Source organism: Poecilia formosa, unplaced genomic scaffold (genome assembly GCF_000485575.1).
Source record: "Poecilia formosa unplaced genomic scaffold, Poecilia_formosa-5.1.2 Scaffold13, whole genome shotgun sequence".
Lineage (NCBI taxonomy): Eukaryota > Metazoa > Chordata > Actinopteri > Cyprinodontiformes > Poeciliidae > Poecilia > Poecilia formosa.
The window spans coordinates 1,668,640-1,682,794 of NW_006799952.1; the positions used below are offsets into that span (position 1 = coordinate 1,668,640).

The window sequence follows — 14,155 nt, forward strand, 5'->3', positions numbered from 1 at the left end:
AGAGCATGTAAGGAATGAAATACCACAACGCAAACAAGCCCATGTTTAATTCACGTTTAAACGGTTGAGTTCGAGGAAACCTTCAGATTTTAGTTGCTTTTTCTCCCTCTGACTGGTTGTCTCTCTGATCCCACGCTGAGTGCAACGCAGCAGCACTACAAGGACAACAGGCAGCAAAGTCCATAACCTTGAAATTTCTTATCACAAAGTGAAAGGGTATAATCATCAGGTTTTCCAAAGCCAAATCACACAAAGCTTATTTAAAGAGTTTTACAGGCTGAAATGTCTTGAAAAGAAGAAGCTAAAAGTAGAAATCAAGAATCTGTCTAGTAATTATGAAGCAGGCGCACAAGGACAGATAACACTGAGGATGTTTATAGTGTGACTGGAAACAGATGTGTTCGAAAAAATTTTTACCATCTTTACATAAACAATCATTATTACGAGCACGTCTTAATAATTTAAAGAAACACCAGTCATGAGTTGTTCTATTTCATTTTAACATTTGCTTCTGTTCAGAGATTTGTTGTATCCAAATGTTTATCATTAGATCCAAACTTCATGCCAATTAAATTATCAAATATTTACTAGAAACTTTTCACAATTTAGTGCCTCATTTTTTTTCTCTCTCTTTGGAGAAGAAAGTGGATAATTATAAGTAAAAACAAAAAAAACAACTTTGTTTTACGAAATCAAAATGGTGTTTTTAAAACTAAGGAACAACTGACTAATAGCCAACCTTTCCTTTTTTTGTCCAAAATAACTTTAGTAAGATGCTTGTTGTAAGAGTTTCTGACTTCAGTCTGAGGTATTTTTACTCAACTCTTTGTTTTCAGCTGTAAGATGTTTCAGTTTCTCTCAGGCTGATTCAACGTCTCACACAAGATCTCACAGATTTTAGGATCTGCTCTTTAACTCTCCCCAGGACTTTCCGTTTTTTAATCCTTGGTGGACTTATTGTCATGTTTTGTTTTGATTTTTTTGTCATGTTGCAGTTTCATCCCACTTCAGCCTTTACTTTTTCTTCTGTTTTTTAGAGAAAAAACATCACTCATGTAATCTTGCTTCTTTTCTGCCTTCACTCTGGAAAACCTCAGCCTGCCTTTGCTGTTTTCTTAGAGACTAAAGATTGTCTCCTTGCACACATCCCATGAAAAATACACTTGTGCAGCCTCTTTATGATTGCACAGATAGGCACTTTAATAATAACAGTAGCAAGAGCTTGCTACTTTTAAGGCTTTTATTCTAAGAGTCCTGTTTGGAGGTGGAGAACAATATGCAAAGGGCAGTGAATGCCATCCTTAAATTCAGCGCAATGAATTATAACTGAAGATATTGATTAATAGGCAAACTTTCGATTCAGTTTCCATTTCAATAACCAAGCAATTAGTCATTTTATAAAGTCTTTTTTAAGTTTCATGATTTCACAAAGGAACAAAAAAATGTTCATCATTCACATAAACATGATCTCTTAATCCAGAACCTTAAAGCCTTCCATGGTGTAATCCATAAACCATCTCAATAATCTTCACTAATACAGTTATTTGTTTTTACACCAGACGTGTTTGTGTGCAAATCAGGCCTATAAAGTTAAAACTTACAGCACATTTTCTTTGTTGAGCATTTTACACATTCTTCTGTGATTATAGCAAAAATATTCTGTTACTGTTTCCAACCGGATCTCCATGTAGACGAAAAGGGGGAGAAAAAAAACAAACATTCAACATTCATTTTGTCCAATTAAAATATGGAGCCTACAGCTCCGTAAATAATAACTCTAATTTAAAGATGATTTCCGAGCATATGGTGAACTAAAACCTGCTCAAAGAAGCAAAGCAGTAACACAGTGCAACCATTCACCAACAGCAGATATACACTGGAAACCCTAATAGGACTGACACCATAACGGCTGAGGTCTAATCTTTACATTCCTTCAGGTTTTTTTTTCAGGTTGCATAGCTGACACAAAACACCTCATGGACTGTCCACATGGACTAACATAAACTGCAATCAGCGTCACCTACAGGAAAACAAAAGATTGGTTTGGAAAACAAAAGATTGGTTTGGAAGTTGATATGTGTTGCTCATGTGTCTTCACTATGGTGCTGGATTGTACAAAACAGATGTTAAATATGTAACTTAGTTGCATTTTTTTTTTTTTTGTCATAGACATTCTGTTTTTCCAGTGGCTCTCTAATTTAAAATAATGTCAAATATTTGCTTTTACATTTTAGTACATATCAGGTAACCAAAGTACTGTGCAAAACATAAGTCAACCCTCATTTCTTTATATTTTGCTTCCAAGGAGCCAGACTGTGATTGTTAGTATAGATCAACAAGTGACAATCTCTTGTTCTGTGGTTGTTGTCAGCTAACATATTGTCTGGCTTTCTGGAAACAAAATATTCAGAAATTACAGGAGGTCTGACACTATTGCACATTCTTCACTGAAAGCTGAAAAAGTTTGCCTTCGGCTGCTTTTGATGCTGCAGCTCCTGTTGTTTCCCTTGAACTCGTCCTCCGGTGTGAAATCAGACCTTCAGTTTCATCCGAGGGTTCTGGAAGTCCTTTAATTGTAATCCGCATGCTGTCTCACTGGTACCCATCCTGGTAGTCCCCGTTACCATAGTGTTCCTCCTCCCCCTCCATGGTGACCCCTCTCTTCTTTTTCCATCCCTGTTTTTGACCATATGAATTGTCTGTCGTTCCGTAGCTCTTTTTGAAAGTCAGGCCGCCGTCGTTGGCAAGTTCCGACTCCTCCGCCAGCTCGTCCTCATCGATAATGCCGCATTTATCCTCGCTCAGGCTCTCGGGGTTGGCCCAGTCCTGCTGCTCCCCTGATGCAAAGATAGCATAGAAGATGACTCCTGTGTAATGCACCATGGAGGCGATGACGAAGACATGCTGCCACTCCAAACGAGTCTGTGGGAAGACGGAAGAGGAAGGTTCACTGATCTCTCACAGAGGAAATACTGAGATTAGGCTATAAATTCACAAATTGCACGTAACAATTGTAACAAACGTAACAGTAAGTTAAATTAAAGATAAAAGCTTAGGATAGCTGCGAGGTTACACAGAGATAATATAGGGATTGATCAAATAAATGTTACAAAACAAATCCACAAACATCAATTTCTGGGACATTTTGTGGCTGTTTCATAATATAAAACTTACATGGGGCTCAAGCAATAATGTATATTACTTTAAAACCACAAAACATGTTGCCAAATTTGATCTCTGAAGAAAAAAAACATTGAACAGTTTATAAAATTATCTTTTTAAAACTTTCATTTTCCTTTTGCAGTTTCTACTGCCCTCTTATTTGACAGACTTGCTAACTTCCCACAATAGAAAGAGTCAGCAATTTTAATCGTTTTTAATTATTTTTAATTATTCACGAAGAGATTCTTAACTTTTACACAATACAAACGCACTTGGATTTTCCCATAAAGTATACCAGCATGGCTCCAAATAACCAAAATGAAGTAGATTTTTTTTTCATAACAATAATTTGAAAACTGTTTTTGAAAACTCAATTTATTTTTGTCTGATATTAACTTTTAAATAATGTAAAAGATTTAAGTGTGACAAAAACACAAAAACAAAAGTCATGTGTAAGAGACTGAATACTTTCTTACAGCACTGCATTATCTAGAGATTTTTTTTTTTACCTTGTTTTTAGTCAAAGCTCCAACAATAAGGGGGCACACCATCCCAGACAGCGTTCCAACTCCATTGGAAATGCCCATCAAGATGCTTGCATAACGAGGAGCAATATCCAAATGGTTGACATTAAAACCTGAGAACACAGCATAAATACATTTTAAGTGAAATTAACACAAACACAAGAAAATTCCAAAGGTTCTCGTGCAAATCCTGTTCACTGCGCATTTTCGCCCTGTTCCAGTTTTTGAATAAAGTCAAATCTGAGGTCTTAAGAACCTGAAATGGCAAATCCGCTGAAGCCTACAGCCAGCACGAGGAAGGAAATGGCGACTCCTCGCGTGTGAGAAAATCCAACCACCAGCAGAAGTGTGGCCTCCATACCAAAACCTGAAACAAAAAAACAAACAAAAATTAGCCAATGTAAAGGGATTATTGTTATTATTATTATTATTATTATTATTATTATTATTATTATTATTATTATTATTATTATTATTATTATCCAGCTTAATCAGAGAAATGAATTAATGAACTTTCTCTGACCAGAGAATGTGAATCATTTGGAAGGGATTCTTTAAAGGTACGTTTAATTTCCAAATAAGTGGTTCGTATTAAATCAATAATATTTGAGGAATGGTTGCATCAGCGTACCTCCACAGTTCATGAGCTTCCTCACATTTGTTGTTGACATAATTTTTTTACTTCGTAAGAAATCCGCCAATTGCCCTCCGATAGGGACGATGATTGTCATCACCATGTGGGGGACGGCAGACAAGATCCCCACCTGTACACATAAAATAAGAAGTAACACATTAAATAACAGATTAAAAACACCCATACATACATAAATCAATTATGTTTATTTAGGTGATACTGAGTGCTGATTCTGATACATTTCTTGCATCCCAAAAGCAAGAAATGTTCATTCGAAAAAGGAGGGCAGCAACATTTTGTCAAACAGTTAGGAAAGAGGACATTGAAGAAAACCATAGAGAAATAATTTTGGTTATTTGAACTAAAACGGGAAACATTTGGTCAGATTTGTTGACAAATGACATGTAACCTAATTTTCAGAAGGATTTGAGTACTTCTTGATGCCACTACAGGATCAGTTTTTACTCTTAAAACTGACAACTCTGTCCATGAGGCTAACCTTGCTGATGGGGAAGCCGAACACTTCCTCAAAGTATGCTGGCTGGCTGATAAGGAGCAGGTAGAAGGTCCAGCTGCGGCAGAAGTTTGCCACAATGATAGCATAGACCGGCATGGAGGTAAAGAAACGACGCCACGGGGTCTTGAATTTCTGTCAAAGGTCAAACGTGTGAGTAGGTTTAAAACAAAGCCTGAAATCCAGAGTTTATTAAGTATGCACACCTCTGCAGCGCTCAGTTGGTTGGCTGTTTCGCCGATGGCAGCCTCGATGTACATCTTCTCCTCCTGTGTGATCGTGGGATGTTGAGCGGGACTCCCATAAGCCAGGAGGAGCCACAGGATATACCACAGGATCCCAAACACCCCTTCAAACGAGACAAGAGCAGATTACATCCACGCTGTGGTTATCTGTGGAGCTTTTCTTTATAAAAGCATGAATGAGTGAGCGTAGGACAAATTAATTAAACCCCAGCACACGCCCTCTCTGGATCACAGGAATTTCCGTTATTAAAAATAGTCCCAGCATGAGTCACAGGGGTAGGACAGGAAAATGCTAATTTACATCAATAAATCATGAGATCGTATCGCGGTGAAATCAGAGTGGCTTTTTATTAAAATACGCTGGCGAAGGTACGGCTTTCGTGTGAGTGTTAATCATTTTAATCAAACCTCGAAGCGTTTTAGATAAAAGCCCAGGTGCAAAAACCAGACAGAGTACAACTAGCAGGGAGCAACGTGTCGCACACAGATTATGAAAAGGACCTTACGTGAAATTAAGCCGTATATTTTCCTTCTGCTAAACAGGCCTTGTGTATTTTCTAGCGAGGCTATTAAACTTATAAACCAAACATTACCCCAGCCTAATAATGAGACAGCTTTGTGTTTTGTTTGTTTTTTCTTGGCATCGCTCTGCTCTCCAGTGACACTACATGCTTTGCTTTAAATGAGAGACTGCTGCAAAGTCAATGACTTGAAGTTTTATTGGTAAAGACTTTTCAAGAATTGGTAAAATAATCCAAACTTAATGGCATTGTGTTATAAATAGGATCCACATGTGTATGTAAATGACTTTGAATCTGAATTCTGGACTGAATTTGCATAAACTGGATTTGTTTGTTTTGCAAACTGCCTTGATACTTTTGTTTCAAATCAATGCTTTGCATCTAATTAATACTTTTACTGGGCTACAACAGAAGTCCATAACAATCAAGTGTTAATATCCATCCATCCATTATCCAACATGCTTATCCCTAGAGGGACTTGCTGAAGAAAACCCAAAGCATGATACTGCCGCCACCATGTAAGACCATTGGATAGGGTGGTTAGCATGGTGTGCTGTGTTGGTCTCCCACCACACATACTGTTCACGGAAAATGTTTCTGAACTGAAAATGTGCCAATAATATTAGACCGAAATTTTTGTTTTACTTGTTTTACTACGACTTAAAACGTGTAAATGAAGTAGGTTGTGGGAATTTTGTGTCTGTTATGTTGTTCCTCACCGTAAAGGTAGAAGACTGAAGACCAGCCGACATACTGCACCAGAACTCCAGCTAAAGGCATGGCGATTACCGCTCCGGCGTAGGAACCTGATGACATCAAACGTCACTGTCAGTCATCACATCTTAGCGATAGTCATCATAAAACATGTTTTATCTTGGTTATGGTTTTTTTGTTGTTGTTTTTTTTTGCAGGATTACTATACAAGACACCAACACTGGGGAGTTCAAATGTGTCTTAATGACCATAGTCAAATCAAAGACATGCATTAGAGTCATTGAGCAAACACCGTCAAAACGAGCCATTAGTGCTGCCCTTACTGAGAGGGTGTTTCAGCCTGTTTTCTGCAGTCGGACGCCTTCGTGAGCACGGCTGATTTCTATAGAGCAGCAACGCTGAGAGGGTTTTTGGACATTAAGTAGTGTGACACTTCATTTAGGTGAATGGACAGGGAAGCTCCTTCAGTTTACACAGGTGAGCTGTGTTCATTTACAGACAATGTCAAGAGGGTTTTGATGCACGGGTTGTCATGGTACCAATTTAAAGTGCGACACTGTTATTCAAATTTCAACAGAGGCAGCACGGGTCAGCATCTGCAAAGCAAAGCAAGCTCACTCATATCTATTTACTTGCCGTTCTCCCTGTGACTTGCGAGGAGGTTGCATCAAAGATGTTTGGAAAGGTAAAAAAGCTCAGCGCGTTTGTCATATTAAAGAAAGGAGAGACGTGACTCACCGCAGAATGATGTGGTCGCCAGTCGACTACGTTCGAGAGGCGGAGCCCACTTGGACCACATCCCGTGACATGCTGGGTAGGTGACCCCCTAAAGGGAGCAGGGTGCAGAATGACAAAGATCATTCTAGAGTTAGACTGATTTTTGGGGGGAAGCACAACTATTCGTAGATGATCATTCTTTCAGAAAAGGTGTAGCTAAAGACAAAAATTGGATATAAAAGTTGAGGATGATGTAAAACATCTAGCTCTCCTACTTTGGAAACCAAGGAATTAACACCAACTAAAAAAATACCAACTTTTCTGGCATTTTTCTGTCACGTTGCTCTTAATGACTCCAACATTTGACAATCAGATGATTCCACTCCAACGCCCTAGAGCCGATTGTATCCAACACATTTTCACAGATCATAAATGACCTCGAAGGCCTGGTTATGGCAGAAAGTATAGATAAAACAATTTACAGAGGTAGTTTTTACTTGTACATCTTGTCATGTTGATGTAATTTGGCCCTAAATAAAAACTGTTTTGATTTGACTGATAAAATAATCTTTAGGCACACAAATGTTATCTTGAAATTCTACTTCTGTGGTTCTGTAAACCTCAGAGGGACCACAGAAACAGCTGTGCGCCGATAGATGTGGTCCGCGAAAGTATAGTATACTTAGAGCAAAACTAGAAAATGAAAACACCCATCACTAAGGCGTACAAGGAAAGACGATGTGTCACTCGAACACAAATCTAGGATTATTTTTCCAGGTTCACGCTTAATCAGTGCATGGTAGAGGGTGACCTGCCTTATCATTCATCTCTCTCTCTTCCTCTAGGAACCTAAATTAATTTGCTAATTTTCTATGAGCTGACAATTTTCCTTCCTTACCTCCACTAACCCCTGCAAGATGCGTACAAACATGACGCAGCCGTAGTGCACCCTGGCAGCTGATGGGATGAACATGTTAAGCACCGATGTTAGAAAAATGGCAGCCCCAAACACCCTGTGAAGAAAACAAGGGTCGTCAATGAATCGGTACAGACTCCATTGAAATGTTTCAATGAAAATTCATGGAGAAATAAACCTTCACTGAGCCTTTTTTTTTTTTAATATTTAGGTTTCATAATTGATTATTCTCCGGGCTTTGTTCTCAACCTTCAACAGCTTGTAAAAAAGATGAAGCTGAAGCTAAGTTCTTATTTCAAAATTAAATCTTGTTAATCAAGATTTTATCACTTCATCGCAGATTTAGTGCCTCTGTTGGACTGCTTTGGGACTGCATCTCTTGTCCCTTAGAATACTTGCAGGTGTTCATTTTCTGCGCTCATGTGATTTCATTTTAATTGTTCGGTTTGTACTGATCTTTGCAAAAAAAAAAAAAAAAAATGCTTTCCAGTTTGCTGCTCCCTCAGACAGGAGTCAATTGCAGAAAGACTGAAAGCTGAAAGAAATTGTCTCCTTTAATGTATTTAAGGCCACTCTTAATCAGTAAATAAGGTTTTTTGTAAATGTTTTGATTAATATCAAGCTTTATATTAGACTTATTTCTACTTTTATGTCTGTATTTGTTTTTTTTTAAATATTTTTTCTTCCTTTCAAAAAGAGATTTTTAGTCTCAATGAGACATTTCTGGTTAAATAAAGGTTGTATATATATATAACATTAAAAGTCATGCCAGAATCCAGAGGTATTTCCAGGAGATTGGCTTTAGCTATCTTTTCTTCAGATTCCCTTTGTTCGACAAGTGACTTGTCAGCAAGTCAGATGTTGTCCCTAGGATTGTGCAGGATATAATGTTGCTATAACATTTCTGTATCAAAAATCCTTTTCTGTTGCTCCAACGTAGCATAAATAGAAACATATATGTTTCAACTAGCTACAATCAGCTAGAAAAAGACACTCAAAATTTAATATGCTGCACATGATGGATATTTGGAATTTTATTACTGGAATAAATGATTATTTAAATAATTTTCTAATTTATTCAGCTGTACCTATATTTGTAATTTTGACCAAATCTTTAGGCAGCTGGTGAAAGCTTGACAAACACTGTGTGTGAGTGTGTATGTGTGTGTGTGTGCGTGTGTGTGTGTGTGTGTGTGTGNGTGTGTGTGTGTGTGTGTGTGTGTGTGTGTGTGTGCGTGTGCGTGTGTGTGTGTGTGTGTCTGTAAGTTGCAGTAGACTAATAAAGCACCACATCTCTGAATCTGTCTGTCAAAGTGTCTCCGTCAACCTTACAGCCTGACATATCTGACGCCTCTGTCATTCACTGAATGAGATAAAAAGACATCCCATTCAGCCCACAAGTTTCTGCTTCACTTCCACAGTGCTGCCATGCACCCTCATACCCAAAATCCCCTTCCTCTGTTTTTTGTTTTTTTTTTTTGGTTTTTTTTTCCAAAGCAGCATGTAAGTGACACTTGTAATATTCCAGCTGCTGCTGTTTCAGAAGGAAATCAGAAGCAGGATCTTTCATTATTAACTCTGTCAGTGGCGTGTCCTTTTTTCCTGTGAAGCTTTTATTACAGGATTGTTATCTGCTCCATCGGTGATGCTCACCGCGCCAAACAGTTTTAACCCTTTAAGCCGCATGAGCAGAAGAAGAGCGCTCCCTAATTCTAATTCTCTTACTTATTTACTTAATGCTTCTTATTTGATAATAATCAGGGTGACACTCAGTTTATCCTTGAGAAAAAGTGCATCTCTACTGCTAACGCTGGGTTTCCAGTAACACCAGCTACACTGACAGCACCCCAACCTGTTGGCAGACAGCTTGTTGGAGATGAATCCGCCTGGGATCTGAGTGACGATGTAGCCCCAAAAGAAGGATCCGTGGATCAGCCCCACGGTCTCTGGGTCCCAGTTAAACTGAGCTTTCTGAAATGGAATTAATAAATTAAATTAGATGAAAATGTTAATATTCTGGGGAATAAAATAAAATAAAATACAGAGTCCTTCCCTTGATTATCGCATGTTGGTAACTAATCTGAATTCCTTTCAGAATGTATGATGAAAATAAGTGAACATTGACAAATAAGTGTGTTACGACTGTGCCTGAAACAAAAGCAATATTTCGTAGTCCAAAATAAGATTTAAAAACCCTTGTTTTTATAATGAATTGTATGTGAATTTAATATGACTCCATGCAAGGCACAAAAGAACACTCAATAATACATTTTCTAAAAAAAAAAATAAAAAAAAATTACATTTCCTTTTTATTTGAAAATATGCTTTGTGGGAAGTGAATGTCTGACTTGAAATTACTAAAATTTTACGGAATATATTGAATCATTGTTATTATTATTTTTTGTTAATCTTGATGATTAGGCCTTACAGCTAATGAAAACATAAAATTTGCTTTCTCCACAAATAATTATGTTAAGACCATTTAAGGTTATACTGTACATAGTAGATTGTCATTACGACCATCCACAAAGAGGGAAAGTTACATAATGTCTTTGTAAAAGAAACTGGCTGTGTGCAAGCATAATGGAAAGTAAAGTTGAAGGACAAAAGTATGGTAAAAAAGAAAAGGGGGGGAGAGGGGTCACCAGCACCTATGATAAACATAAGCTTGTGTGATAATTGTGAAGTAAAGTCCAACCAAGAGTTTCCAGCTGGAGTAAGAGATTGCAGAGCCATTACACCAAGATACGGTCGTGGGATGCCACTGACACATTCCTCGTGCAAGGTCGTTACCAAAAAGGACCGGGAAGTTATCCAGTGTTCCAAAGTCCTGCTTTCAGATGTCACAAATGATTTTGGCATTTTATTTGGAAATCAAGGTCCCATGGTCTGTAAGGAAGAGTGGGGAGACTTCAGGTCTGGTGTGAAGTTTACAAAATCTGTGATCTGCTGGTGTTTGTCTGCTGTCTTTTATTAAGTCCAAACTCAACTTAACTGCAGACGGAGAAATTTAGATTTCTTAATTTTAGGTTTCTAGACAACAAATATTAGATTTGTTGTCTAGCAATAGTGAAGATGTTGGTTTCACGTACACCAACACCAGCAAGAGTTTTCTTGATTTTCTGCATGTGATGAATAAGGCGTTGGAGCCACTGCACACTGCCGTACATGTTTAATGCAGAAATGTCGTCCATTTTATCTCATTTGGCTTTCTGCTTTTTAATTAGCTTTGCAGCAGCAGCAGCAAAAGCACGCCCTAATCCAGGGAGTCACTAAATATACAGGTTTCGTGTTTGGAATTGAATTAATGTAATAAATAAATTCTTTGGTGATAATCTAATTTATTGAAATGGACATACTCATAAGTTTATTTATTTATTTATTTATTTTTAAATGAATTTCAAAAGTAAATAATCTTTTTCAAGATGCAATTCACTGAGACTTGTATATCTTAAAACCTTTAATGCCAAAGAGTAAAAACAGAACAGTATTCACTTAGCTTGTTAGGTCTCAATCTACCTGAATCACTCGTGTCCCGTTGACATAGATTGTGTTGTTGTTCACCATCTCTACAATGGCCACACCCAGGTTGCATCGGATGCCAAAGGAGATGCAGAAGCCCAGGCCGCTGAGGATGGCGATGATGTAGCGCTTGGGCAGACCGCCGCAGCTGCAGTCCAGCAGGGGGGCAGGAAGTGGCGCAGACGCCACTGGCCGTCCATCCTCTGTCAGTTCAATGTTTTCCTCATCCTCAACATTACTACCGTCCATTTTCCTAAAGAGCAAAAGGGAATGGCAATCTGTTCAGCTTGCTCCATTTCATTTCACACTGTTATTTATATAGTAGTGTGTTAGCAAAAATCAGCAGCAAAGACAAGGATAAAGATCAGTGATCTGCTGTCATCAGATTTCTGTAAGGTTTCTCATTCTTTGCATCTATTCCGCCACCTGAATCAACCTGCCTCTCATATTACCAAGCGACCAGAGGCACCACCACTGTGCAAAGGGCTCCTGAAATTTGCACAATTTTTCTCCTGCACAAATTTAAGAGAGGGAAGAATAAGCTTTGATGAATTGTAACATTTCTTTTCACATCTTCAATTTTCTTGCTGCAGAGTTTGTTTTTTTTATTGGCATTAATTGTAGATAGTCTGTCTCTTCAATGCTCAAAGAGACATGCGCATTTTGTAAAAATAATTTTAAATTAATCATCTCCATTTCACTTTTTTTTTATAACTACACTGTATGTTGAAATTTTGCCCTTAGTGTAAAGTATTATATTCTTTATTCTGTTTTATATTTTGTATGTTATATCTTTGTGTTAGTCTGTCTGCTTTTTTTGCCTGTTACTTTGCTGCTGTTGCACAGAATTTCTTTTCACATTCTGGGACAACAAAGGATATTTCTACTCTATTCTATTTATTTATCTGAATTACTGTTTTCTTGTCGTTGTTGGGGGGGTTTGCCTTTATTGTGCCCATTTTTGCTGAAATTAAGTCACTCCCTCCAGGTCCAGGATCTGATATTTCAGTCAGAAATTAGAAGTATAGTAAAAATGACAAAATAATCTTAATAATTATAATAATCATCATAAACTGAGAACAAATAAATAAATATTGCTACTGTTATTAGTATTATTATTAATTGTGGTAGTGGAAATATAAGTGTTGGTAGTAATTCTGTTAGGTTTTACCTCTCTTTTTTTTCCCATTATCTTCTTATGACGATATTATTATAATTATGTCTTGAATAAATGCTAAGCCAACACCCACACTAAACATGTCTGTCATCACATTGTTCATAAATGTCTTCTATTTTCATAATGATGTTGCCTTTATTTTCTTTCCGGTATCTGTGCTTCTGGTAGTTCTATTTCTGTTGTCTTTATAACCCTCCACTTTATCTCTTAAAGTAATGACAGTCGTCTGAATATGTTTCTAAGCTTCTCCGCCGCTGACACATTCTTCTGTTAAAAATGTATTAGATGTAAAATATGCATTACTTGCCTAAAAATAAAACCTGTGATTACATCACTGGCATCACTCAGCAAAGAATAGAATCAGATATTTCTTTATCACCAGGATTTCTTATAGCAGAAGATGTTACGTGTTCACCCTCGAGGTTGATCCTCATCAGCACCATTTCTGCAGCCACAAGGCTTCATTTCTGCAAGTTTCCATACAAATTAACCCTCTCACCTCTGCAGCTTTCCTAAAGAATCCCCCACAGTATTCTTGACCTCCTCCTTCCCAGGTTTTAGCACCTGATTTTTCAAACCTGCAAAATCAAAAGGCATTTTTCCTGTTATGTTTTTTTCCTTTTATCAGAAAACAAAATCCTAGTCGCTCAGAAGTTCTTATAAAGAAAACGAGAAAAAAGTATCCACTAGATGCCACTTGTCATCCTCCTCCACCGTGTACCACTTGGGATTGACACCTGTGGTGCTAAAGGGTCCCAAAGTGATGATGAGGACTTTTCCAACTTTTGGATCCGTGCAGAAGAGGAAAGTGGACGGGTGTGATGTCAAAAGTGTGCCTCAATGTCCTAAACGCAACAGAATCAGAAATGTATGCGTCCTTAAAAGATCCATTGAGGAGTGATTTTGAACAAAGGAGCAGCAAACTAGAGGCGTGGAATCCAGGTTTTAGTCCCGAGACATTGTGGCCCCGTTCTTCTCCGCAGCTGAAGAGAATAAATCGTCCAGATCTCCTCTCATCTCATAACCCATTCATTCCTGGAGAGGAGGGGGCAGGTGTTAGTGGTTATCCCCAAACCCAGCCCCTCGCTTTCACACATCATCCTCTTCATCAGCTACGCAGCTCCACCTCTATCCATCCAGCTTGATTCATTTGATAGCTGCCCCGAAGACGGGCAAATGAAATATGCATAAGCCTGACATGCAGAGGAGAGGACTGCCGTGAAGCAGAACGGGTGAGCGTGGAACCAAAGACAGAGCCTTCAAAATCCAGGACAACCCCTCTGTGTGTGCCGTCTTTTAATAGTTATAAAATGCTTATGATGAAAATGTGTTTATGTTTCAAATGTTTCAACACACACATTTTCTGATAATGATGAGATGACAGAGTCCATTAGAGTGGACATGAAGCTGTGAATATTACACAAACACATCTTAGACTGATGGGCACTAAAAGACGTCAAAACCATCCCTGCTTCAAAAATATTCTTAATTGCAGATTGTTCAATAAAA

At 38.0% G+C, this 14,155-nt stretch overlaps 1 protein-coding gene across 1 annotated transcript; it reads right to left on the reverse strand.

The window, feature by feature from the left end:
• Window positions 1-1,390: 1,390 nt before the first annotated feature.
• slc17a8 (solute carrier family 17 member 8) lies at window positions 1,391-13,870 on the reverse strand. Its single transcript, XM_007545541.2, has 12 exons — window positions 13,146-13,870; window positions 11,467-11,722; window positions 9,800-9,918; window positions 7,930-8,044; window positions 7,053-7,140; window positions 6,320-6,406; window positions 5,041-5,183; window positions 4,820-4,969; window positions 4,318-4,450; window positions 3,943-4,053; window positions 3,672-3,799; window positions 1,391-2,922 (listed from the first exon to the last, which is right to left on the reverse strand). The coding sequence occupies exons 1-12, from the start codon at window positions 13,241-13,243 to the stop codon at window positions 2,593-2,595; spliced, it is 1,758 nt and encodes a 585-aa protein (XP_007545603.2). The 5' UTR covers window positions 13,244-13,870; the 3' UTR covers window positions 1,391-2,592.
• Window positions 13,871-14,155: the final 285 nt, after the last annotated feature.